Source organism: Bos indicus, chromosome 27, assembly GCF_029378745.1.
Source record: "Bos indicus isolate NIAB-ARS_2022 breed Sahiwal x Tharparkar chromosome 27, NIAB-ARS_B.indTharparkar_mat_pri_1.0, whole genome shotgun sequence".
Taxonomy (NCBI): Eukaryota; Metazoa; Chordata; class Mammalia; order Artiodactyla; family Bovidae; genus Bos; species Bos indicus.
In genome coordinates, this window is record NC_091786.1 from 38,751,200 (window position 1) to 38,775,158 (window position 23,959).

The 23,959-nt window shown below is 40.9% G+C and overlaps 1 protein-coding gene across 14 annotated transcripts in view; it reads left to right on the forward strand.

The window, feature by feature from the left end:
* The window catches only part of PSD3 (pleckstrin and Sec7 domain containing 3), a 492,229-nt gene that overhangs the window by 268,019 nt on the left and 200,251 nt on the right, over nucleotides 1–23,959 (forward strand). For 12 of the 14 annotated variants that reach the window (XM_070781665.1, XM_070781663.1, XM_070781662.1 and 9 more), the window contains one exon: nucleotides 150–239. In XM_070781665.1, coding sequence (XP_070637766.1) covers nucleotides 150–239 — 90 coding nt within the window. Of the gene's footprint in view, nucleotides 1–149; nucleotides 279–560; nucleotides 5,512–12,453; nucleotides 12,466–23,959 lie in introns of those variants that run through there. The other 2 variants (XM_070781669.1, XM_070781676.1) reach the window with 2 other exon arrangements.

Below are 23,959 nucleotides of genomic sequence, written 5' to 3' on the forward strand. Positions count from 1 at the left end.
TGTAGGTATATATATACACACACATATATTGGGGTGTTTGTGTCTGGTTTTGAAAAACCAAATCAATCTTATTTTGTTTGATCACATTTTCAAGAAATAATCTTAATTCCACCTGTGTCATCGTGATGTGTTATTTGCCTCTGTTCCAGAATATTGGAAAGAAGATGACCTGCCAAGAGTTCATCGCAAACCTCCAAGGGGTAGATGAAGGTGGTGATTTCTCCAAGGATCTACTGAAAGTAAGCATTGAAATGGTATTTATGTATTTACTTACTGAAGTAGAGTTGATTTAAAATATTATGTTAGTTTCAGGTATATAACATAATAATTCAAAATTTTTAGAGATTATACTTCATTTGAAGTTATTATAAACTATTGACTATATTCTCTTTGCTGTACAATATATTCTTATAACTTATTTTTTTATACTTAGTAGTTTGTATCTCTTAATGCCCTACCTTGAAATACTGGTATTTAAAATATGTTTATATTTTCTACTTACTTTTTAATGTAAAATAGGCTAAGACCACTAAAGTCTTTTGTTGTTGTTTTTTTTTTAGTTTTTCTGGTGAGGTTTCTGTTGGACATTGTCCTTGACACGTCAGACTGAAAACTACCCTTCAATTAATAATTCCTAGAAGTCCACATTATAATTTATAATACTGAGATAATCAGTAGATTTTGAATAATTCGTGCTACAACTAGTGGGCATTTTTTAATTTATGTGACTGTCAGAACTTGAGAAAGATCACCATGGTATATTCACTATGGAAACAAAAGAGCATTTGTCAGACAATAAAGGAAGCAGTTCTGACTGTTCAGTCCTCAGAAATCCACTCAGGCCGTCTTTGGAAAGACATTAAATTAAAATCTGAGTAATTGTGGAATGCCTGAGTTACTTGCACTGAGCTTTATTATTGACAACAGTTAGTGTGTTTTCCCTCTAATCAACTTTGGAATTCATAACATCCTGCAGCAGTATACATGAGATATGCATTTGACTCAAATACAAAATATAGAGATTGATAATGGATGTGGCTATTTTTGAAGTTCAGGATAAGATGTGTGTGTTGAGAATGTGATTTTTACAGATTTCTGTTTGATTCTGATTTTCTTTTTAAAAACTTTGTACACATGTATATTTCTTTTGACATCAGTTCCTTTGACTGAATTTGCTAAGAAGGGCAGCACATTTTGAATCATGGTATAATATGGAAATGTATGAGTAGAAAGATAAGTCCTTATGTTTTCTATGACTTTTAAACTACATAATATATAGAATTGAGTTCTGCCAGATTTAGAGAGACATATATACTCTGAAAAATGAAAAAAGGTGTAAAAATGGTATTACGAGATTCTGAGTTTGACTGGCTTTAATTGCAGCTCATTAAAAAATTATATTATGAAAAAAGCAAGAGGAAATGTATCTTCAGCTTACTATATAAGGAAGGTGTTTTTTAAGTCCTTTCTCTATGGAACAAATGCTGCCATTTCTGAAGCTACAGTTCCAAATGGGAATGGGAAGTAAAAGATGGTGGATTGGGACTCGATGTACTCTGTACGTCCATGGAAGGCAGACGGTAGACACATGGAAACAGGCCTTTTCTCGTTCTAGTGGTGTTAGCGTGGAATGTAACTGTCTTTCTAGGAGAGGCTTTGTGAGGCCTTTATCAAGTTACGCCAGAAATGAAAACTGACAGGTAGAATTTTTATAGTAAGCTTTTAGACTTTTGTGGTAGGCTGTGGTAACATGCATGACTGTGGGTTGATTAGTGGGCAGCTTCGGAGCATGTTTGAGGGAGCTTTCCAAACCAAATGCAGTGAATGTACAGTCCAGTGGCCACCATTCATCTTGGGTAAGCATGTGTGCTTTGATTTACTCTGCCAAGAATTTGCTGGATGATTTGTCGCAGTCGTACAATTGAGATCATGCTTAAAAATCTCAGGGGGAAAAATAAGTGTTATGCTGGTTTTTATTTACTGTGGGAAGTTGACAATGAAATGATGCCGAAAATGACAGTGGCATTTACATGGAAATTGTCAAGTAAAATATTGATTTCCTTTTGTAATAAACCTCAGCCACTCACCAACCCAAGAGGAGGGCTTTCTGTTTCAGTAGGAATGTGGATTGCACTGCAGATTCCAGCAAGAAAAGATTTTCTTCAAACTGTTTGTTTCATTTTACTCTTCTCTCTGACCAGCCCTCTTAATGGCTTTTCCTTCTTTCCTCTCTCCCTCTGCCTCCCTTTCTCTTCCTCTCAGTTTCTTTTTAATTCTGCCTTTGACTTTCTCTTTTGTTTTCTCTTAGTCTCTTATCTTTCTTTCTCTCCTCCCCGCCCACCAAAACACTCTCTCTCTCTCTCTCTCCTGAGATAAATTATTGGGTGGGATATGAATAGGCCTTTGGGGGGCAGTATTACATACATGCCACACAGATAGATACATATGTCCAGATAAACACATACACATTTGGTATCATCTTACAGGTTCTAGATAACTCCTTTCTCTCTTCTGCCACCCCTTTCCCAACTTAAAAATTACAGGCATATACTCCATTCAGTTTAATTTATGAGGTGAGCCGTTTAAAGTTATATGGACGGAACTGATAAATGGTTATTGCTACATATTGACCTTATTACTTTTAAGATTTCTTTGGAAATCTTAAAGTAGCATTTGGATTTTCTTTTTGGACCAGAAGTAACATTCTGACCCATATCTGTTGTTCAGGGTAGTTGCATAGTCAGGAATATTTATTGAAGACCCACTCTGTGTTCAGGTGTGGACTTGGAGAACATATCAGAACCAAATGGGCCCCTGGTCTCAGAGACCACAGACTACTGAAAAAGATGGAGGGTCCTTTCTCCCTTAAATAGACAGTTATTCCATATTAAAATAAAAATATAAGATGAATTCTGCTTGTTGTTAGTAGGAATGATAATAAAAAATAGACCTTAACATACTTAAAGGTATGCACCATGAGGGACTTGTTTCAAACCTATAATTCAGAGACTTGAGTCAATATTTAGCTGTAAATTTGCCTTAGATTACATGAAAAGGATAGATAATGGTATATTGAGCCCTTTTTCACACTTTACAATTTACTGCTATTTCCCTGCTATTTACTCAAATGACCTAAACAGACACATGAGTGTATGAGTCCTTTGTGCAAATAAGAGTTTTCCCCAATAAGTTGCTTAAATGATGATAAGTAACAGATATCTATGGTATAAAATGGAAGAAGTTGGGTACCAAAAGACAACTGGTGATAGAATATTATTTAGGTTCTTTAAACTTGAAATCTGGTTGGGAGGACGTGCTATTTGAGATAAGCCTCCATTTAAAATATTGGTACAGTTTTAGTAGGAGACTGATTTTGATTTAGGTTGATATTCCACTTCAACTCCTATCCCCTTTCTTCTCCATAAACATTAATGCTCTTTCTTCCTTCCTTCTCTCTCTCTCCTTCTTTTCTCTCTCTCTCTCCCTTTCCTTCTGTCTTTCCTTTTTTCTTTCTATCTCTCTCTCCCTCCTGCCTATTTCCTCACCAAATCAAGACCAAACTCTGCCAGACCATCTGATGTGTCCATGGCTCCACTGGGTGTGCCAATCCCAGTGCCTTCAGGCGTCACTGGGGGTGAGGTGGAAGAAAGGGGAAGAGGGAAGATCTGCTTTTAGTTCTGATGACTTAATAGGACATCCCTAAGATTCTAATAAGTAATAAAGCTCTTAGGACTCAAACAGAAGGAGATGAGAATGTGAGATGCGGGCCAGCTCTGGGTTGGAGGATGAAGTTCCTGAGAGACATGATACATGAGGATTATGACTATTGTCTGGGGAACTCTGCTGATGGTTCCAATCTCAGCTCCCCTGTCTGATTAGCTGAGGGGTTATGAGCAAATTCACTTAAACTTTGTCTCCTGATTGCCTCATCTATGAAATGGGAGGCTTTATTAACACCTACCTCATCTAGTTGTTTTAATAAGTTAATATATCCAAAGACTTCACAGTTCTAGTATGTGTTAGCTATTATAACTTTTTAAAGTGAAGTCGCTCAGTCGTGTCCAACTCTTTGCAACCCTATGGACTGTCACCCACCAGGCTCCTCCGTCCATGGGATTTTCCAGGCAAGAGTACCGGAGTGGGTTGCCATTTCCTTCTCCAGAGGGTCTTCCCGACCCAGGGATTGAACCCGGGTATCCCACATTGTAGGTAGACAGTTTCACCCTCTGAGCCACCAGGAAAGTCATTATAACTTTTTAGTATTGTTTTATTATTTACCTATGTCAAAGTGGACTGGACAAGGACTCCACCCCTTCCTGCGAGCATTTGGACTCAAGGTATCTTAACACTTCCTGGGCAGAGTGGGATTAGTGTCAATAGACAGGACTTCTGTCCCCCATCCTTTTCAGCCTAAACACACCCATCATTTTGTTTTTAGAAGGGACCATCTGTGACTTTGACCTTGAGCATTTTCTCCTATTGTGGTAAGATTTTAATCCTCATCATTTGTGGCTTCTTTGCTATCTAAAGACTTGCTGGTTCCAAAGAAAGGCCATTGAAGTCCTTCACAGAAGGCATTTGTGCAGTGATGCCTGTCTTGACATTGTACAGGCATCTGACAATGAACCTTGGTTAACCCTATATTTTCTGCCCTTTTAACCTTGTTAAGCAACAGTGCCTCATCCATCTTGCTGCATTTTTATATCTTATCTTTGGTTTGGGTCTTTGATGCTGCAAGAGTGCAGGGACTAAGGAGAATTTGGTCTTAAACTGGTCCTGAGATCAGAAGAAACGTTGAAGAAGCAAATTAGTTCTGATCTTCTTTAAAGATCCCAAGAAAATCCTGGGATATTAATGGAGATGTGAATTGTTTGAAGTGACTACAAACCCTGGGAAAGAAGAAATATTGCTGGGTGTCTCCCTACTCGATGTGTTCTCCAGATGGAGAGCTCTGGGTCAGAAGGCTCATGGGTTTATTGGTCAGCTTTTGTAGATTCTAGACTGTTATCCTGGGAATGAATCTCTTCCACACAGAAGACTGGAGTAGGTTGCCATTTTCTTCTCCAAGGGATTGTTTCCTTAATTTCTCTTTCTGATCTTTTGTTGTTAGTGTGTAGAAATGCAGCAGATTTCTATGTATTAGTTTTGTATCCTGCAGCTGTACTGAACTCATCGGTGAGCTCTGGTAGTTTTCTTGTGGTGTCTTTAGGTGGCGATGGTGTCTTTTATATGTATAGTGAGGCTTCCGCAACAAAACTAAAGTGTCACTTCATGTCATCTGCAAAGAGTGACAGTTTTGCCTGCTCTTTTCCTATTTGGATTCCTTTTATTTATTTTTCTCTTGTCTAACTGCTATGGCTGGGACTTCCAAAACTATGTTGAATAAAAGTGGTGATAGTGTGCATCTTTTGTCTTTTTCCTGATCTTAGAGGAAATGCTTTCAGCTTTTCACTCGTGTGTATGATGTTAGCTGTGAATTTGTCATATATGGTATGACCTTTATTATGTTGAGATATATTTTCACTATGCCCATTTTCTGAAGAGTTTTTATCAGAAATGGACATTAAATTTTATCAGAATCTTTTTCTGCACCTGTTGGGATGATCATATGGTTTTTATTCATTAGTTTGTTAATGTGGTATATCACTTTGATTGATTTGCAAATAACTGAAAAATCCTTGTCCAGAAAACTGGACAGCTATATGTAAAAGAATGAAATCAGAACATTCTCTAACGCCATACACAAAAATAAAATGGATTAAAGGCTTAAATGTAAGACTGGATACTGTAAAACTCCTAGAGGAAAACCTGGACGGAACACTCTTTGACATAAATCGTAGCAATATTTTTTTTTTGGATCTATCTCCTAAAGTAAAGGAAATAAAAGTAAAAATAAACAAATGAAACCTTTAAACTTAAAAACTTTTGCATAGCAAAACCATTGAGAAAATGAGAAGATAGTCTACTAAATTATGACCAATAGGGGTTGATATCCAAGCTTTATAGACAGCTAATACAACTCAATATCAAAAAAACTAACAACCTGATTAGAAAATGGATGGAAGACCTAAATAGCTATATTTCTAAAGAGGATATGCAGATGGCCAATAGACTCATGAAGAGATGCTCAGTATCATAAATCATCAGGGAAATGCAGAGCAAAGCCACAGTGAGCCATCACCTCACACCTGTCAGGATAGCTGTCATCAAAAATGACACAAATAGCAATTTTTGGCAATTATGTGGAGAAAAAGGAAATCTGTACACTGCTGGTGGGAATGTAAATTGGTGCAGCCACTGTGGAAAACAGTCTGGAGGTTTCTCAAAAAATAAAAACTAGAACCATATAACCTAGTACATTCGCTCCTGAGTATACAATCCAAAAAACAGTGATTTGAAAAGATATATGCACATCATTGTTCACAGAAGCATTATTTACAATGGCCAAGATAGGGAAGCAACTTAAGTGTCCATCAGCAGATGACTGGATAAAGAATATCATGGAATACTACTCCGCCATAGAAAGAATGAAATTTTGCCATTTGCAGCAACAGGAATGGACTATAAGTGAATAAAATCAGAGAGACAAATCTAAACACTGTATGATATCACTTACATGTAGAATCTAAAAATAAAAAAAAACAAAGGCCTGAAAAAGCACAAAAGAAGGAGATTCACAGATTCAGGCAACAAACAAATGGTTACTAGTTGGGGGAGGGGGGCCGCAGTGTAGGTGGGGGAAGTGGGAGGCACAAACAGTTGGGTTTAAGAAAGACTCAGGAAGTTTTATACAGCACAGGGGATACAGCCAATATTTGGTAGTAGCTGTAAATGGAAAGTGACCTCAAAAGTTGTACAAAAATTTTTTTAGAAATTAAAAAAATTGTTACATATTCTATTAAGTCGAATCCCAGTGAATGTTCTTATTCAGATGTGTGTGTTTTCCCTTGCTTTCCCCCAAATCAGAATTTAGATGTGAACCAGATTTTGGAATTTAAAGAAGTTTCTGAAAATGCATATTACCTGTATCTATTACCTAACATATGTAGTCAGCTGAAAACATTGTATGTTTTATTTCGAACATAATTTTTATATTTGGTATTCTTAGGCAGCAGTAACCTGTGAAAATGATGGAGAAATTAGCTAGGAGGGTAACATATAAATAAACAGATCCAAAAGATTGACAACAAAAAAATACATTTTAAATAAAGATTAATATATCTTCTCAAAAGAAAGAAACAATAATTAGGAAATATAAGAATTATGCTATGCAGGCAACCATTAATGGTAACCTATAACCATTAGGTTTTTAATCAATCACAGTTGTATATAGGGGTAAGCAAAAAAAAAAAAAAAACAACAACAAAAAACCAAAAACAAAACACAACAACCCAGCCATTAAAGATTCAAGCAATTTGTTAAAAACTTGAACTCCGACAAGTGCCTTTTTGCACAAAGTGACAACAAGAGTTGTAAGCTTTTTCTTAAAAAGAGAGCAAAGCTAACTCAGCTTTCAGGGTGCCATTGACCTATCTAATTTGACGCTTTCAACCAGGGAGGAGATTAAAAATTTAACGCTGACAGTTGCTCCTCTTTTCTTTCTACGAAAAGGCTGACCTTAGAAAACATTTCTCCCCCATTTTGCTCTCTCTTCCTTCATCTCTGCTTCCAGTATTATCAAATGAGGACAAGTGTAAGTGGAGAAATCTGGTGAGGGTTTTCAACGTCAGTGTTGTGGTTGTAAAGTACTATGATATGCTGTAGCTTTGCAAATGTTACCATTGGAGGGACCTTGGTAAAATGTATTTTTAAAATCTCCTGTTAATATAACTGCATGTGTCAAGTGTTAGTCGCTCAGTCATGCCCAACTCTTTGCAACCTCATGGACTGTAGCCCACCATGCTCCTCTGCCAGTGAGATTCTCCCAGGCAAGAATACTGCAGTGGGTTCCCATTTCCTTCTTCAGGGTATCTTCCCAGCACAGGGATCAAACCCGGGACGCCCGCATTGTAAGAGGATCCTTTACTGTCTTAGCCACTGCGTGTGAATCTACAATTATTTCACTAAAACTTCCAGTGAAAAGGAAGTTCCATTTCTCTGCATTCAGCCAGAGATTTAAGCATCATGTAATAATGAGTTTAATGAAGTTTTCATACTCTTTCAGACTTTACTACTCTTTGATTACTCTTCCCAGCAGTGAATATCATGATTGTTAAGCCCAGCTGCAATTGCATAGCAGTGGTAAAAACTGTGGTTTTAAGAAAAAGGCAATGGGAATTATTTTAAAGAGTTGGAAAGCTAGAGAGTCACATGAGTCCATTTAAAAGGGTTATTATTATTACTCTGGGGTCTGTGGAGAATTTTTTGGAAGGAAGTTATAATGGAAATGAGACGGTGAAGAAATGATTGCAATTGTGTATTTGAGAAGGGACGACGGCTTGGGCGTGGCTGGTGACAGTTAATAACAGAACGATTTCACATTGTTTTGAGATACTAGCTTTTCTGTTGCTAAATTATTTTCCAAATTGCCCCACTGTCCCTTCCTATATCACCTGGGTTCTAAACTGCTTGAAATGGAAGAGTGCTAAAAAGTGGAGCACCCTGACTGCTTCTTCCAGGCTAAGGCTTGATCTTGGGGTCGCTCTGCGCCGCTGTGCAGGCCACGTGTGTAACGCGGGTTGGAACGTGGGTGGTGACGCCTTCCTCCCAGAGTGACCATGAGGACTGGAGAGTGCATCCCAGTGTTGGGGTCCTGGGTTCCACGCCTGCCCTCTCGCTGCTAACGACAAGTGACGGTGCCTCAGTTATGGTTTCTTGGTTTGTAAAATGAGGTATGTGGGCCATTCCCATAATTTTTAGGTTTTCAGTTCAGGCTCCTAAAGCCGACAGTATCTGGTGCCCCCTTGCCATGTCCCGACTCTCTACCAGGACCAGAACTGCTTCCTCTGTTTTTTCTATTGGGCTCAAACTAACTCATGAGCGATTTCTTTTGCACAAAATATTTTGTGGCAAAGAGTAAGCTGGATAAAAACTATACATGATCTTTATGGATCCTTTCAGTCTAAGTATTAGGAGTGTTCTTAATATCATTTTTTTCTTTGTAAATTCAAATTGCATCTCTCAAGTTTTAACTTTTCTGATGTATTTATTGGTTTAGACAAAGAAGTGTCCAAGAAAATTAACCTCTGTTTTGTCAGTGTCCTCAAAGGATTACTCCTAGAGAATTATGTGAGAGGAAGAAACGGGCCACAGTCTGAAAAAAGTCGGCATTTTTTATAAATGAAAAGCCTGAAGTGAATTCTCAAAAATACTTGATCTGAGTTATATTTGGAGTCTGCAGTTGAAAATAGGAACTGAGGGGTGGTATTTAAGTGTAGCTAAAAAAAGAGCATCAACTGTTGCCTGGAGTAGGTGAGCTCTCTTCAAGAGAAGGTCCTGGAGACCTGCTAGCAACAGTCTCTATGGAGGAAACCGCTCGAGTGCTTATCCTGGTAGAAGCAGGCGAGCCTTTCCAGAGAAAAGCTGCCTTCGCGAGCTTTTAAAGAGAGAAGCTTGAAACATTTTGGCTTAAAATATGGGATGCAGCTTTGTTCAGTAAAATGCACCAAGCTGAGTTGTGATACAAGGTTCGTGGTGTTTCTGCTCCGCTTTCCCTGTGGAGATCCGGATGCAGGCTGTTGCTTCCGGTCAGGTGCTGGCCTGGGCAGACAGAGCTGCTGCTTCTGGTCTGGTTCCAACCTTGAATGAAGACGGTGACGATGAGAAAGGGAATACTTGGAAATAGCTGAAGGTCTACATGTCATGTTCATGCTTTAGGAAAAAATCTATCAGAAAGAAGTCTGTTAGAACATTCTGACAGAACAGATGCTGCTTAAAGAGTACAAACAGATTTTTAACCAAAAAAAAAAAGAGAAGGGTTTGAGTAGGAGAGAGGGGAGGTAGTAATCATTATGGGTCCTGTAATGGAATATTAATGATTCCCACATAGAGTTCATTTTAATTTGATCATGAAGAAGTGCTACAGAATTTCATATTCAGATGCATCCACAGAGGTTAGAATGTTCATATGTTTGGAGGGTTTTTAAAGTTCATGATACAGTCCACCAGGGTTGATGCTCCTGTCACTCGGGTATGGCCTGCGGTATTGACGTGAATGTCAGGGGTCACATTGTGGATTTAAACTGTCCCCCTTGGCTTATGATGTGCCAGACGGGAATGGCAATGATGGATTTCTTTTAACAAGGCTGCAAGTCAGTGGCTAATAAAGTATCACAGTGGATAGTCCATCCTCAACGCAGAGACACAGATTTTAATTTAAAGGCATTTGTAGCTGTACAAAAAAAAAAAAAAAAATCACAAAGGAAAAGTTTGACTTGTGGTTGTATTGATGCTTCAAGACCCAAAAGTTGAAAATGCAAAAAATTTAAAATAACTCTGAATGGCCAGAATAAATGGGTGTTGTGGAGTCTGTGTAACACACAAATTTTACTCAGACCCTCATTTGTGGTCTATTTTAATAAAAACCAAAATTGTTACTTTGAAATGTTGGCCTCATTTTCCTCCCTGGCTTTTCCAAGCCAATGGCCATGTGGATGCCTTTTTATAAAAAGCTGCCTGAAAGTAGGGGTCTGGACCTGGGCACCTCCCACTGCTCATCTCCAAGCTAGCTCACCTTTCCTGAAACAAAGTTAAGAAAACAGAAATATTCAGGTTGCTATTTAAATTTTAAATTGAACTTATTTTGAAGAAACAGTTGTTTTCCCAGTTTAGCCAGGAACTAGAAGGATGCCTTGCAGGGAGTGCTATCAGTCAGGTAAATGGACTATACCAGGAGTGACTTGATAATGAGGCGAAGAGAAAGAGGAAACCCCAAAAGCCCTGGGTCTCTGCCTGGAGCAGCTGGAGTTGCTTTGGTGAGGGGCAGGCCCCCGTGGGTAGTCAGCAACTTCTCAGAGTGTGCTGTAGCACGGCGGAGTAATGCATGGGCTGAGTGAGTCATCTGAAACATTACATCATGTTTACTTAGTTTGATTAAGGAGACCAGGAGTGTGAAATGGATTTGGGAAGATTGCCAGCAACTGTTTTATAAAGATTTTGCCATTTGAAAAAACTAACTTCAATCAGAAAATCCATTAATATAGAATAATTCATTTCTCTACCAGAAGACATTCTTGAACTCCATTCTCTGTCAACGTTGGATTTTTATTGTTGCTGTTTTAAAGTTTTTGTTTGCTTTAGCTGTTCTAACATTTACCCTTCTCTTCACACTTCCCACAGACAGCAGCGTCATTTTTGTGCCTCAGACACGCTGCCCTTTGAGGAAGCCACCACAGATGGTAGTCCCGTCTTCCGGGGCAGGTCATTTCACCACGAGATCCCCTAATGCTAGAAGCATTTATTCCTTGAGAATGCAGCTTGGATAGATTGTTACTCTTCTTTCCCTCTTTTTCTTTCACTTACAGAAACGCAATTCAAAGGTAAATCTCTTATACCCGAAGTATTACCTTGAAGGGTTATCTGTGTTCCAGTTTGTTGGGCATATGTTGTAGACTTGGGCAAATAAGTCATCTTTAAAAAGAGTTGTCTGACTTTGGGTTAGCTATTGCTGGTCACTAGGATGTGACCACCCCCGCCCCCCCAGCCCCTATTCTTCAGCAGAGACTCCTGCCATTATACATAGTGTTGTTCCAGGACAAACTGGATATTCAACAAATATTGGTGGAAGAACTGATTGCAGTTTCATATAAAACCCAAGTGCTATGACTTCTGACCGTGTGAGCACCACGTGACCTACTTGATATGTACAGAATTCTGAATGTGTGTGGATGTGTACATATATCTGTCTGTTTTGGTCTGGTTTTTTTTTTTTTTTTTTTTTGAGGGGGGAGATCCATAGTTTTAATCAGATTTTCAGAAGGATCTTTATTTCCCCCCAGTATTGAGAGCTGTAGACCTAGGACTCTCCCAGAGTGGAAACTTGTAGTTTGTTTTAATTAAAATAAAAACAACTTAGGAGAAAGGGTTTCTTTCTTTCCCCTGTGCACTTTGGTCATTCATAGAGGCCCCAATGTGCATCTCTGTGCTGGATTCATGTGTGTAGCCCTTAATAAGACAGACACAGGCCACACCCTCTTGGAGCTCAAAATTTGGTAGAGAAAACAAGTATTGGACCCATGATTATTCAGATAAGGAAATACTTAAAATCACACTACTTGTGTTTAGTTATGGGAGACTAAAAAATGTTGGCCTAAAACTCAACATTCAGAAAACTAAGATCATGGCAACCAGTCCCATTACTTCCTGGCAAATAGATGGGGGAACGATGGAACAGTGACAGATTTTATTTTCTTGGGCTCCAAAATCACTGCAGATGGTGACTGCAGCCATGAAATTAAGACACTTGCTCCTTGGAAGAAAAGCTATGACCAACCTAGACAGCACATTAAAAAGCAGAGACATTACTTTGTCAACAAAGGTCCTTTTAGTCAAAGCTATGGTTTTTGCAGTAGTCATGCATGGATGTAAGAGTTGGACTATAAAGAAAGCTGAACGCCGAAGAATTGATGCTTTTGAACTGTGGTATTGGAGAAGACTCTTAAGAGTCCCTGGGACTGCAAGGAGATCCAACCAGTCCATCCTAAAGGAAATCCGTCCTGAAAATTCATTGGAAGGACTGATGTTGAAGCTGAAACTCCAATACTTTGGCCACCTGATGCGAAGAGCTGACTCATTGGAAAAGACCCTGAGGCTGGGAAAGATTGAAGGCAGGAGGAAAAGGGGACGACAGAGGATGAGATGGTTGGATGGCATCACTGACTTGATAGACATGAGTTTGAACAAGCTCTAGGAGTTGGTAATGGACAGTGAAGTCTGGCATGCTGCAGTCCATGGGGTCACAAAGAGTCAAACATGACTGAGTGACTGAACTGAACTGAATTGATGGAAGACTTACTTAATAAATTTGCCATATATGGCAAAAGTCAGAAGCTGGATCAAGATGAAATCTGATAGGATTCATGAGTTCCTGCTTTGCTAAAGACTATGCTAAATATATTGAGGAAAGCTAGGATGAGTAAGATGTGCATCCAGCTCTGGAGGAATTCTTAATCTAGTCGAGTGGTTCTCAAATCCTGCCACACATTCAGATCACTTGAGACAGGAGAAAAAGTGGGCCGACATATTCTCACTCATGTAGAAACCCTTAAAATGGCATAGACACTTCAGAGAATGATCTTTAACTAAGCATACATTTACCCGATGATCCAGCAGTTCAAGGGAAATGAAAGCACGTCACCAAAATATCCATAGCAGCTTTATTCATAATAGCCCAAAACTGTGAACCACCCAAGTGTCCATCAACCGGGAACGGATAAGCTGTAGTGTAGTGTTACCATGTGTGATTCTCAATAGAAAGGAGTGGAGTGCCTGTATACACAATGCATGAGAAAGCAACCTTACACCAGCACACGCAGTGCACGGTTCTGTCATGGAGTAACTAACCTCCAACCTTACACCAGGGCACGCAGTGCACGGTTCTGTTATGGAGTAACTAACCTCCAACCTTGCACCAGCGCACGCAGTGCATGGTTCTGTTATGGAGTAACTAACCTCCAACCTTACACCAGCGCACGCAGTGCACGGTTCTGTTATGGAGTAACTAACCTCCAACCTTACACCAGCACACGCAGTGCACGGTTCTGTTATGGAGTAACTAACCTCCAACCTTACACCAGCGCACGCAGTGCACGGTTCTGTTATGGAGTAACTAACCTTCAGGGGGAACCGAAATCAGACTGTGGTTACCTCTGGGGATGTGAGGATGGGAAGTACCTGGAGAGGGGCTTGCAGGAACTTCATGAAGTGATGCTAGTATTAAAAAATGTTAGGGAAAATGTCAGAGAGTGATAAATTAAAAATTTGATGTTTCTCCCTTTCCTGGCCTCATCTTTCTCAGAAATTTTTTTTCTTTTTTTTTCTTTTATTTTTTAACTTTACAATATTGTATTGGTTTTGCCATATATCAACATGAATCCGCCACAGGTATACATGTGTTCCCCATCCTGAACCCTCCTCCCTCCTCCCTCCCCGTACCATCCCTCTGAGTCATCCCAGTGCACCAGCCCCAAGCATCCAGTATTGTGCATTGAACCTGGACTGGCAACTCGTTTCATATATGATATTATACATGTTTCAATGCCATTCTCCCAAATCATCCCACCCTCTCCCTCTTCCACAGAGTCCACAAGACTGATCTATACATCAGTGTCTCTTTTGCTGTCTCGTACACAGGGTTATTGTTACCATCTTTCTAAATTCCATATATATGCGTTAGTATACTGTATTGGTATTTTTCTTCTGGCTTACTTCACTCTATATAATAGGCTCCAGTTTCATCCACCTCATAAGAACTGATTCAAATGTATTCTTTTTAATGGCTGAGTAATACTCCATTGTGTATATGTACCACAGCTTTTTATCTGGGAATAGATTATGTGCATTGTAAAAGCTTCTTGGGTGATTCTGATCTGATGTCCACTGAAATTTCAACTGGTAAATAGATAAAGTACAGAAGGAAGCATTTCAGTTTTCTATTTCTGTTGTTAATAAATTTCTACAAATGTAAACAACAAAGCTTGAATGTCTTCACCATTTTAGGTTGGAGGTTTGGGCCGGCCTGTATTCTTCTGGGTTTCACAGGCGCAAAATCAAGTGCAGGCAGGCCTGTGTTGCTTTCCGTAAACTCTGAGGGTGGATCTACTTGTAAGTTTATTCAGGTTGTTGACAGAAATCAGTTCCTCGTGGCTGTAGGACTGAGGTCCCAGTTTCCTTGTTGGCTGTGACCAGAGGGCGGTCACTCCTGGCCTCTGGAGGCCACTCACAGTCCTTGTTGTCCATCTTCAGACCCAGCAACGACGGGTCACGTGCCTCTCACTCTTCGTGTCTCTTGCTGCCCCTTTGGCCCCATAGTCTCTTCTTTTGGCACATCTCCAAAGTGACAGCTCTGCCTTCCTCTTTGCTTTGAAGAACTTGTTTAAATACTGATGCATGAGCCCCACCCCCCATCCCCCACCACGCAATCCAAAATAACCTTCCGGTATTACGGTCAGCTAATCAGCAGCCTTAATTCTACCTGCAGAGTTCCATCCCAGTAGCACCTAAGTGAGCGTTTAGCTCAGTATCCAAGAAATGAGACTCTTGGGGCCAGCGTCTTTTGAATTCTGCTCATAGTAGAGAGTTACATGGAAAATGCTGTGGGTTTTCAGAATAAAGAAAAAAGACTTCCAACAGGAGAAAATCCAGGAAGCCTCTTTCGAAGAGGGAGCACTTAGTTGTCATTCAGGGCAGTTCTAATGGATGCTGCAGAGCCAGAATAAAAGAGAGAACCAGAATAAAAGGGAGGGGGTGGTGTAATGGTTTAAGTGCTGGAGTGGAGGCAGGAAGCATGACCACCACCCGTCAGGCCCTTAGAGCAGCCTTTATCCCAGAACCTCTGCTGTGTGTTATTGTTTATGCTGAGTCATTCAGGCCACTGTCAGATTAACAGGAGATATTTTTAGATCAAAGTAGAGAAATAGGAGGAATGTCAAAAGGTTACACACTTAATATATACAAATATTTTTAAAAGGCCCGGGGCAATTTTGCAGTATGATTTTTGTATCACCTTCTGTCTGGCTCTCATAAGTAGGATTACATGTGAAAGTCTAAAAAGTTATTTAAGTATTTCTAAATTTTTTAAAACTTCAAGTCTAACGGATGCCAACCAGGGAATGTGCCTTCCTTTGTACGTCACCAGAGTGGACCTCTGCCAGTGGGCTTTGTATTCTGCTTGGGTGGGCAGCGGCATCAGTAACATTACAGCTTCTGTGGAGAGTTGCGGCGGGCCTGTGGCATCTGTCTAAAACTGTGGCCTGTCCACTGATTGTTATAACTACCCACATAAAGGAAAAATCCCGTTTATAAGGATTAACTACTCTATACCACTTATCTTCTTTTTTATTTTTTTACCTATTGGAATACAGTTGTTTTGCAATGTTGTGTTGGCTTCTGCTGTACAACGAGGTGAATCAGCTACATATATCCCTCTGTCATGGGCCTCCCCCGCCACCCCGATTCCATGCCTCTAGGTCATCATGGAGCGCCAAGCGGAGCTCCCTGTGCGATACAGCAGCTTTCCGTCAGCTGCCTGTTCTGCACCTGGGAGTGTATATATGTTGGTGCTCCTCTCCCAGTTCATCTCTCCGTCCGCTTTCCGCTTTGGGTCCACAAGCCCGTTCTCTACCTTTGAGTCTCTGTTCTGCCCTGCAAACAGGCTGTTAGAAAGGATTGTGTTTTTATTTTGAAAGGAAGGCATGCATCTCTACAGAAAGTCTTAACAATACTTCCTGCCAGCCTTTTAAAAATACAAAGGTTATAACTGCCTGTGGTCATTTTTATTCACCCTTCGAAAGCATGTGTACATCAGGGCTGAAATACCGAAACCAGCAAGCTAGCTGTTTTTTTTTTTTTGCCAAAACTGGATTCGAGAAATAGAATGCAAATGGGAAGCCCTGGTGACAAAAAGCCAAGCGGTCTTTTCATGGGATTAACAAATTATGCCTTTCTCTGGTGATTCGCGGTTTGCTCTTTAAACTTCTGGGGCCACAATGCCTTCCGGGGTCTTACCAGACCTGTCTTCCCGTCCTTTGCCAGCATTTGCTTCTTTCCTTCTCTTCCCATCTTGGACCCACACCCAAAGTGTTGGTCGTGATGATCAGAGGTCCGCTAGGGGAGGCCCATCCTTTCTGGGAGTCGCTTTGTGTGTCCTGTCTATGCAGTGGAGAGGTGACCGAACGGCGGCTGATGAGCTGTCTGCGCCCGCGCAGGAAGCCCTGCTTCCTTACCGCACTCTATCCGCCACGATCCTGACCCCTGGTGCTCTGGTTAAAGCTTTACACTTTCATACTCAAAGATTCCCCGGAACTGCTTCTGATTTCATCATCTTCCATTCATTTTCCGCTTTAGTATGCTTAAGTATATTTTCTGATGGCTCTAAGAGATTGCCACTGCTTCACTGATTTCTTCCTCTTCATATTTCCACAGTACTATTGACTTTGATATATATATATATATATATATATTTATTTATTTTCTCCACCACATCAGTTTCATGTTTTTCTTTAGGAAAAACTCAGTTAAAAACATGTCAGACCAAACCTTTGGAAACTCCCCTACTCAGATTGTTGAGGTTTTTATATTTCCCTTGTTTGTAGTACTGAATTAAAAGCTTAATTTAACGATCCTTCTATTAAGTGGTGTTAGTACTCCTAAAGGTACCCATCTATATTTTTATGAAAAGGCCAAACTCAGATTTATGGTGTTTTTATGTTATTATTAAAAAGTGGAGAATTATTTGGCAATATTTGCATTTGAGGAGAAATTCCCAATCTTAAAAAGTCAATAAAACTTCACATTATTTCCTGTGAGCAGAGGAGGCTAAGAGCTGGCAGTTGAGACTATAACTCTCTGCATATACTAAGATTAACACATAAGCAAATAAAGTGCATATGGTAAGAGCCAGGTATCTATATATTTTAGTCACCAAGTTGTGTCCAACTGTTTGCAACCCCATCGACTGCAGCACACCAGGCTTCCCTGTCCTCCACTATCTCGTGGAGTTTGCTCAAATTCATGTCCACCCCCTTCTCCTTTTGCTTTCAATCTTTCCCAGCATCAGGGTCTTTTCCAATGAGTTGGCTCTTCGTATCAGGTGGCCAAAGTATTGGAGCTTCAGCATCAGCATCAGTCCTTCCAATGACTATTCAGGGTTGATTTCCTTCAGGATGGACTAGTTTGATTCCCTTGCAGTCCAAGGGACTTTCAAGAATGTTCTCCAGCATCACAATTCAAAAGCATCAGTTCTTCAGCACTCAGCCTTTATTACGGTCCAGCTCTCACATCTGTACCTGACTACTATAGTTTTTAATGTATAGATGGATGCAGAGAGGCAGCTGGCATGTAGGCGTGAGTTAGAGATTTCCTAGCTCTGCCTGCTAAGGGATTCTAGAAGCAGTGACCCCAGTAACCATGACTAGTCTTGCAGCTAAACCTTGGTTTTTAAATACCATTTACCAATAAAAGGACCAGGTCTCTTTGGAGAAGTGTTTGGCTCTCTGTCTGGGGCAGAGAAAATACAAGAGTCACAGAACATCTTGTGGTGCCAGAGAGTGGGTGGCCTGTCAAAAGGGCACTCCAGCCAGCTGGAGGGGCTCTGAGTGGCCAGCCCTGGGCAGTCAGAGCAAGAAGTGATAGTCTCAGATTATGCCCCATAGAGCAAAAGGAATGTCCACCAAATGTATTTAAATGGTGCAGAAGAGGCAGCTTTTGCTTACAGAAGAATTTCAGTTAATGCCTATAACAGCAAAGAGGGAAACTGAATATCATCATTAGGCAAATACCACAGTGATTGTTGCACACGAGGATCATTGATGGATGCTCAAGTTTGCGGGTGAAAGTTTGAGGAGAAACAGGATATTTGCATAGTCTCAAATTGTCTCTCCCAGGTATTAACTACAAAGGGCAAAATAGGAACTCTGCAGTGTCGACACCAGCACACAGCACCTTGACCAAGGGATCAGGGTTAGCCTTGCCAGTGGTGAGACGTGGGTGTCACAAAGCCTGTGACGTGACATACTGAGAGGGACACAGCATCGCGTCTGGCTGTCCTTCCCCAGACGCCTGAACTCGGTGAGAACGTAGGAAACGCTGCCCAAACTCCTGCTGAGTAGTCCTCACTACAGCCGACCAGCCCTCCTTGGAGTGTCACGGTCATAAAAGACTGACCAGCTATCACAGACTGGAGGAGACCAGGAAAACTCAACTGCTAAATAGAGCACATGATCTTGGAATAGAAAAGGGCAGTAATGAAAAACCAGTGAAATTCAAAGAGGATCTGTAGTTTAGTTAATAACACAGTACCAGTGTTAATTTCCTGGTTTTGATAATTATAGTACAGTTATATAAGATGTTAACATTAAGGGAAGGCTGGGTGAAGGGTATACAGGAGCTCTGTACCATTTGTATAACTTTTTTGTAAGTCTAAAATATTTCAAAATAAAAAGGATGCTGGATACTTAAATGTACAGAGATACGTATGCAAGAACACTAATTGCAGTGTTGTTTACAAGAGCAAGAAATTAAAAATAACACAGGTGTCCATCCCTCAGAGATTAGTTATGTTATAGTCATATAATTAAGAGTTATTAAAAAAGAAATGCATAGCATGATGTGTATTTGATACAGTTTTCACAGTGATGAAAGGGGTGCACAGTGTGACCCCACTTGGGCTGCCTGGACTCTCATCCCATCTCCAACACTTCATGTGAATTCTGGGACCCTGGGAAAGAATTATTCCTCCTCTCTCTGTTCATCAGTTTCCTCATTTGTGAGTTGGGAATAATAATAGTGTCAACTTATGGACTGGCTATGAAGATTAAATGTGAAAGCCCATGTAAAGCACTTGGGATAATACTTAGCATATAGTATTGATAAAATATTAATACTTTATTATCTTCTAGGAGCAAATGGGGAAAACCCCCAATATAGCATGAAATAACAAATGATGCCATTTCTGTTAAACTTTGTATGTATGTATGAATCTTAGAGATTAGATAATAATGTGTTTAATGATGGTAGTGTTGGGGGGCAGCAAATTAGGGAACTTCACTTTCTGAGTTAAATATTTAAAGATTTATTTTCCATAGAATACACAGAGAAGTATATACGGCAGTTTTTGGAAGAAGCCTGCTATTCAATAGAAATTATTAAGAAATAAAATGGTATCTCTAAGGCTAACGGAATTGGATGGTTATCCTAAAAGAGTGTCCAAGATTATATGACTTAGTGGAAAGTACAGGGCTGCACTCTGCTCTTGGAAGCGTCTTTAATCCCTTGGAACATGATTCTTGATTTGGAGAATGATGAACTTAATGATTCTAGCTTACAATTTTAGGCTGTGAAAGGTTATTGTGAGAAAGGGTATAATAAGCTCTTTGTCTTCATGAGAGATAAACCAAAAGGCCTAAATTGTAGATTAGTCAGAAACAAGTAAGTCTGATAATTTTCATTAGAAAAATTAAACCCTGGAGTAGGACACCAACTTGATGTGCTCTCCAGGCTTATAGTCATCAATAGAGAGATCAAATGATTCTTGACCCCTGGGTAGTGGTGGCCCACCTTAGTTAAGATGTGAGCCAGAATTCGCTAATATCTTAACAAAAGCCATCTATATTTAGGTATAACATAAGATAGAATATGTAGAAATGTATATGTACATGACTGCATATTTTCAAAGCTATGCCTATATTCTTAATTTGGTTGTGACCTCAGTTACTTGATGATTATAAAGTCTTGTTTTGTTTTCCCATGCTTGCACCAGTGCCTGTGGGTCTTTGTAGTGCTGGAGCTCTAAGCCTGATCATCCTGATTTAACTGTGTTGAGGTGGTGGCTCAGACAACAAAGAATCCACCTGCAATGTGGAAGGCCTGGGTTCAATCCCCGGGTTGGGAAGATCCCCTGGAGGAGGGCATGGCAACCCACTCCAGTATTCTTGCCTGGAGAATCCGCATGGACAGAGGAGCCTCGCAGGCTACAGTCCATGGGGTCACAAAGAGTCGGATGTGGCTAAGCACAGCACACACAGGTCCCTGCCGTGGATTTCAGGCCCATCTTTCTGTGCGATTTTGGGCAGTGCGGGGTTTCTAAAAGGACTGTGGGTGGAATAGGATGCAATGTCGAAGTGCTTGCTCGGGCTATAGGAAGACCATTTCAAGAATGAGGATAAGCGGTGAAAAACTCTTCTGTTCTCTTGCATTTGTAATTCTCTTTCATATCTTCCCTATTAATAGGCTGCTCAAAGTTGAATCACCAAAGCTTTCCAAGGAAAAAAGTGATCATGTTGAAAGCACATTTTCCTCACTTGACTCTTGATAATGTTTTTACAGATTATTTATCCTTTTTTCCCATAACACTTTTGTTTAACTATATAATACTGGTTGACCTATTTTTTGATATCTTTTAGATTTCAAATTTCACATTTTCCTTTGGGACTCCACCTGCTTTTTTCTTCTGTTTGCAATCTTCACTGTTTCATCGTTAGTAACTGGATGTCACAAGATTTGCCTTTTATGATTAAGTTAGGTGCAATGCATTGAAGCGCATATTGTTATCCTGTAATCTCCGGAGAACTTAAAGTAGATGAGAGGGGGCATTCCAACATTTATTGTGCTACTAATGCTGCTAGATAATTTTAGCATAAGATTGAATTTTAGGATATTTTATTTTAAAGGTACCACTATATATAGCAAGTGCCAACATGTAAGAGTAGAGTCGGTACGTTGAGCAGCACAGTTCCAGGGTTTGTGGAGTTTTTCCAGATATCTTAGTTTCTCAAATTCTAGAATTTTAATATCAGATAAAATTGGCGAGCTGCAGTGAGCACTGTTCTGAAGGTGGATCACTGAGAGTAACTAGCCCCGGGGAAGGAGCTGTCGACTCTGACCCTGCCGCTTGTTGGACAAATTAATGAAGCATAATCTGAGGCTCCTATCTCCAACTGCAACATGGAGCTGACATTACCTCCTTTGAACAGTTGTTATAGGATTAAGTTAGATTGCATATGTCAAAATGTTTAGCACATCCTCTGGCTTATCACTAGTACCTATAAGTCTTTCCCCTTTCCTGCTGCTACTGCTAAGTCACCTCAGTCGTGTCCGACTCTATGCGACCCCAGAGACTGCAGCCCACCAGGCTCCCCCGTCCCTGGGATTCTCCAGGCAAGAACACTGGAGTGGGTTGCCATTTCCTTCTCCAGTGCATGGAAGTGAAAAGTGAAAGCGAAGTCGCACAGTCGTGTCCGACTCCCAGCGACCTCATGGACTGCAGCCCACCAGGTTCCTCCGTCCATGGGATTTTCCAGGCAAGAGTACTGGAGTGGGTTGCCATTGCCTTCTCCTAACTTGTTCTAATCTACTTTTTGCCCAGTGTCTTCTAAGATTTAATAGTCAACACATTCTTTCATGTATTTGAGTCTGAACCTTTTTATAAGCTATTACTCTTCCTTTCATTCCTTTATTCGTTGTTCACTGTGAAGAACATCTTTCTAGAGGGTGGAGTCAGGCCTCTGCTCTGAGGAAACACCTCAGCTTTTGTTCACACTCAGGAGACACTGTTGGGGGTGGGTGGTGGCAAGCAGGAGAGCTGGACCCCACGGGCGCCCAAAGGTGTGGGCGCGTTATGCCCAGCTTCACAGGGGAGGTGGAAGTGATGACTGAGCAAAATCAGGAGGAGTCGGAGGCAGAACAGCAGGGGTGGAGGAGAGTAATTTGTTCATTGGTTCTGGGGGTACATGAGTGAGAGGGTTTCTGGGTGACTCCTGGGACTTAGGTGTCTGGTGGGGCCATTTCTCTGAAGTCAGTAATTGTTGTTATTGCTTAATTGCTCAGTCATGCCCGACTCTTTGCAGTCCCATGGGCTGTAGCCTGCCAGGCTCCTCTGTCCTTGGGATTTCCCAGACAAAAATACTGGAGTGGGTTGCCATTTCCTTCTCCAGGAGATCTTCCTGGATGAGGGACTGAACCCACATCTTTTGCATTGGCAGGCAGATTCTTTACCACTGAGCCACCGGGAATACAGAGCCCTTTTATTAGAGCTAGAGGTAATGTTAAAAAGAAACTTCCCTGTGGCTCAGATAGTAAAGACTCTGCCTGCAGTGTGGGAGACCCGAGTTCGAGCCCTGGGTCAGTCCATGGGGTTGCAAAGAGTTGGACACGACTGAGCGATTTCACTTTCTAATGTTAAAAGGTGGTCTAGTCTGATATTCCTGCATTTTTAGATGAGAAAGCCGAAGAACTCTTAAGGATTGGCTCAAAAAAGAATTGAGGCTTGTTCAGGGTCACTCAGTTGGACTCTCCCTGCTTTAATAGGAGTTCAGTGATTTGATTGCTAAAAGAGACCCTGAAAAATAGGACTCAAGGTGCGGTGCACTCTACTTGAGAATTTTACAGGTGAAACGGTAAGGCATTTCTCTCTCCGTAGCAGGAGAAGGTCACTGCAAGCTGTCAGAATTGAGGGGAATAGTGAAGTGGAAGAAAGGAATACAGCTGAAGTCAGATTCTGAGGAGACAATGAGTGGGTTGACAGAACCTGGTCCTGGCAGCAGCCGTGTAGGGGACCCAGGCCGAGTTAACACAGCAGAAGCCGTCAGAGATCAGAGCTGGGAGCAGAAGACAGGCCAGCAGGGGCCTGCTGTGCGGATGAATCAGGAGTCGGTCCAGAGAATGGCCTGGACCGTAGCTGGGCATGGCCTGAGGACCCCGTGAGCTGGCCGCCTCCCTGACGCTTCCTTCTTTGACTCAGCTTACACCTTGCCCTTTAGTTTCTCTGAGTTTTTGCATGAAGAAAAAATTTACCAAGCTGTCTATTATCCCAGATTTGATGTTACATCATGAGTGGTGTCTTGAAATTCTTTTGGAAAGAACCTATGTTCTAAAATTAACTGATAGCATTGACTTCATCTCATGTCTTATATTCGTTAAAAGTACTTGGTTTACATTTTTACTAATAAAAATGGAATAACTTAAAGAGTTCTGTGGCCATGTTTATTAATAGTGCAAGATACTGTATTTGTAAAATGACCTCTTATTTGTAGGTCATTCATTTCAGTTCAGTCACTCAGTCGTGTCCGACTCTTTGTGACCCCATGAATCGCAGCACACCAGGCCTCCCTGTCCATCACCAACTCCCGGAGTTCACTCAAACTCATGTCCATCGAGTCGGTGATGCCATCCAGCCATCTCATCCTCTGTCGTCCCCTTCTCCTCCTGCCCCCAATCCCTCCCAGCATCAGAGTCTTTTCCAATGAGTCAACTCTTCGCCTGAGGTGGCCAAAGTACTGGAGTTTCAGCTTTAGCATCATTCCTTCCA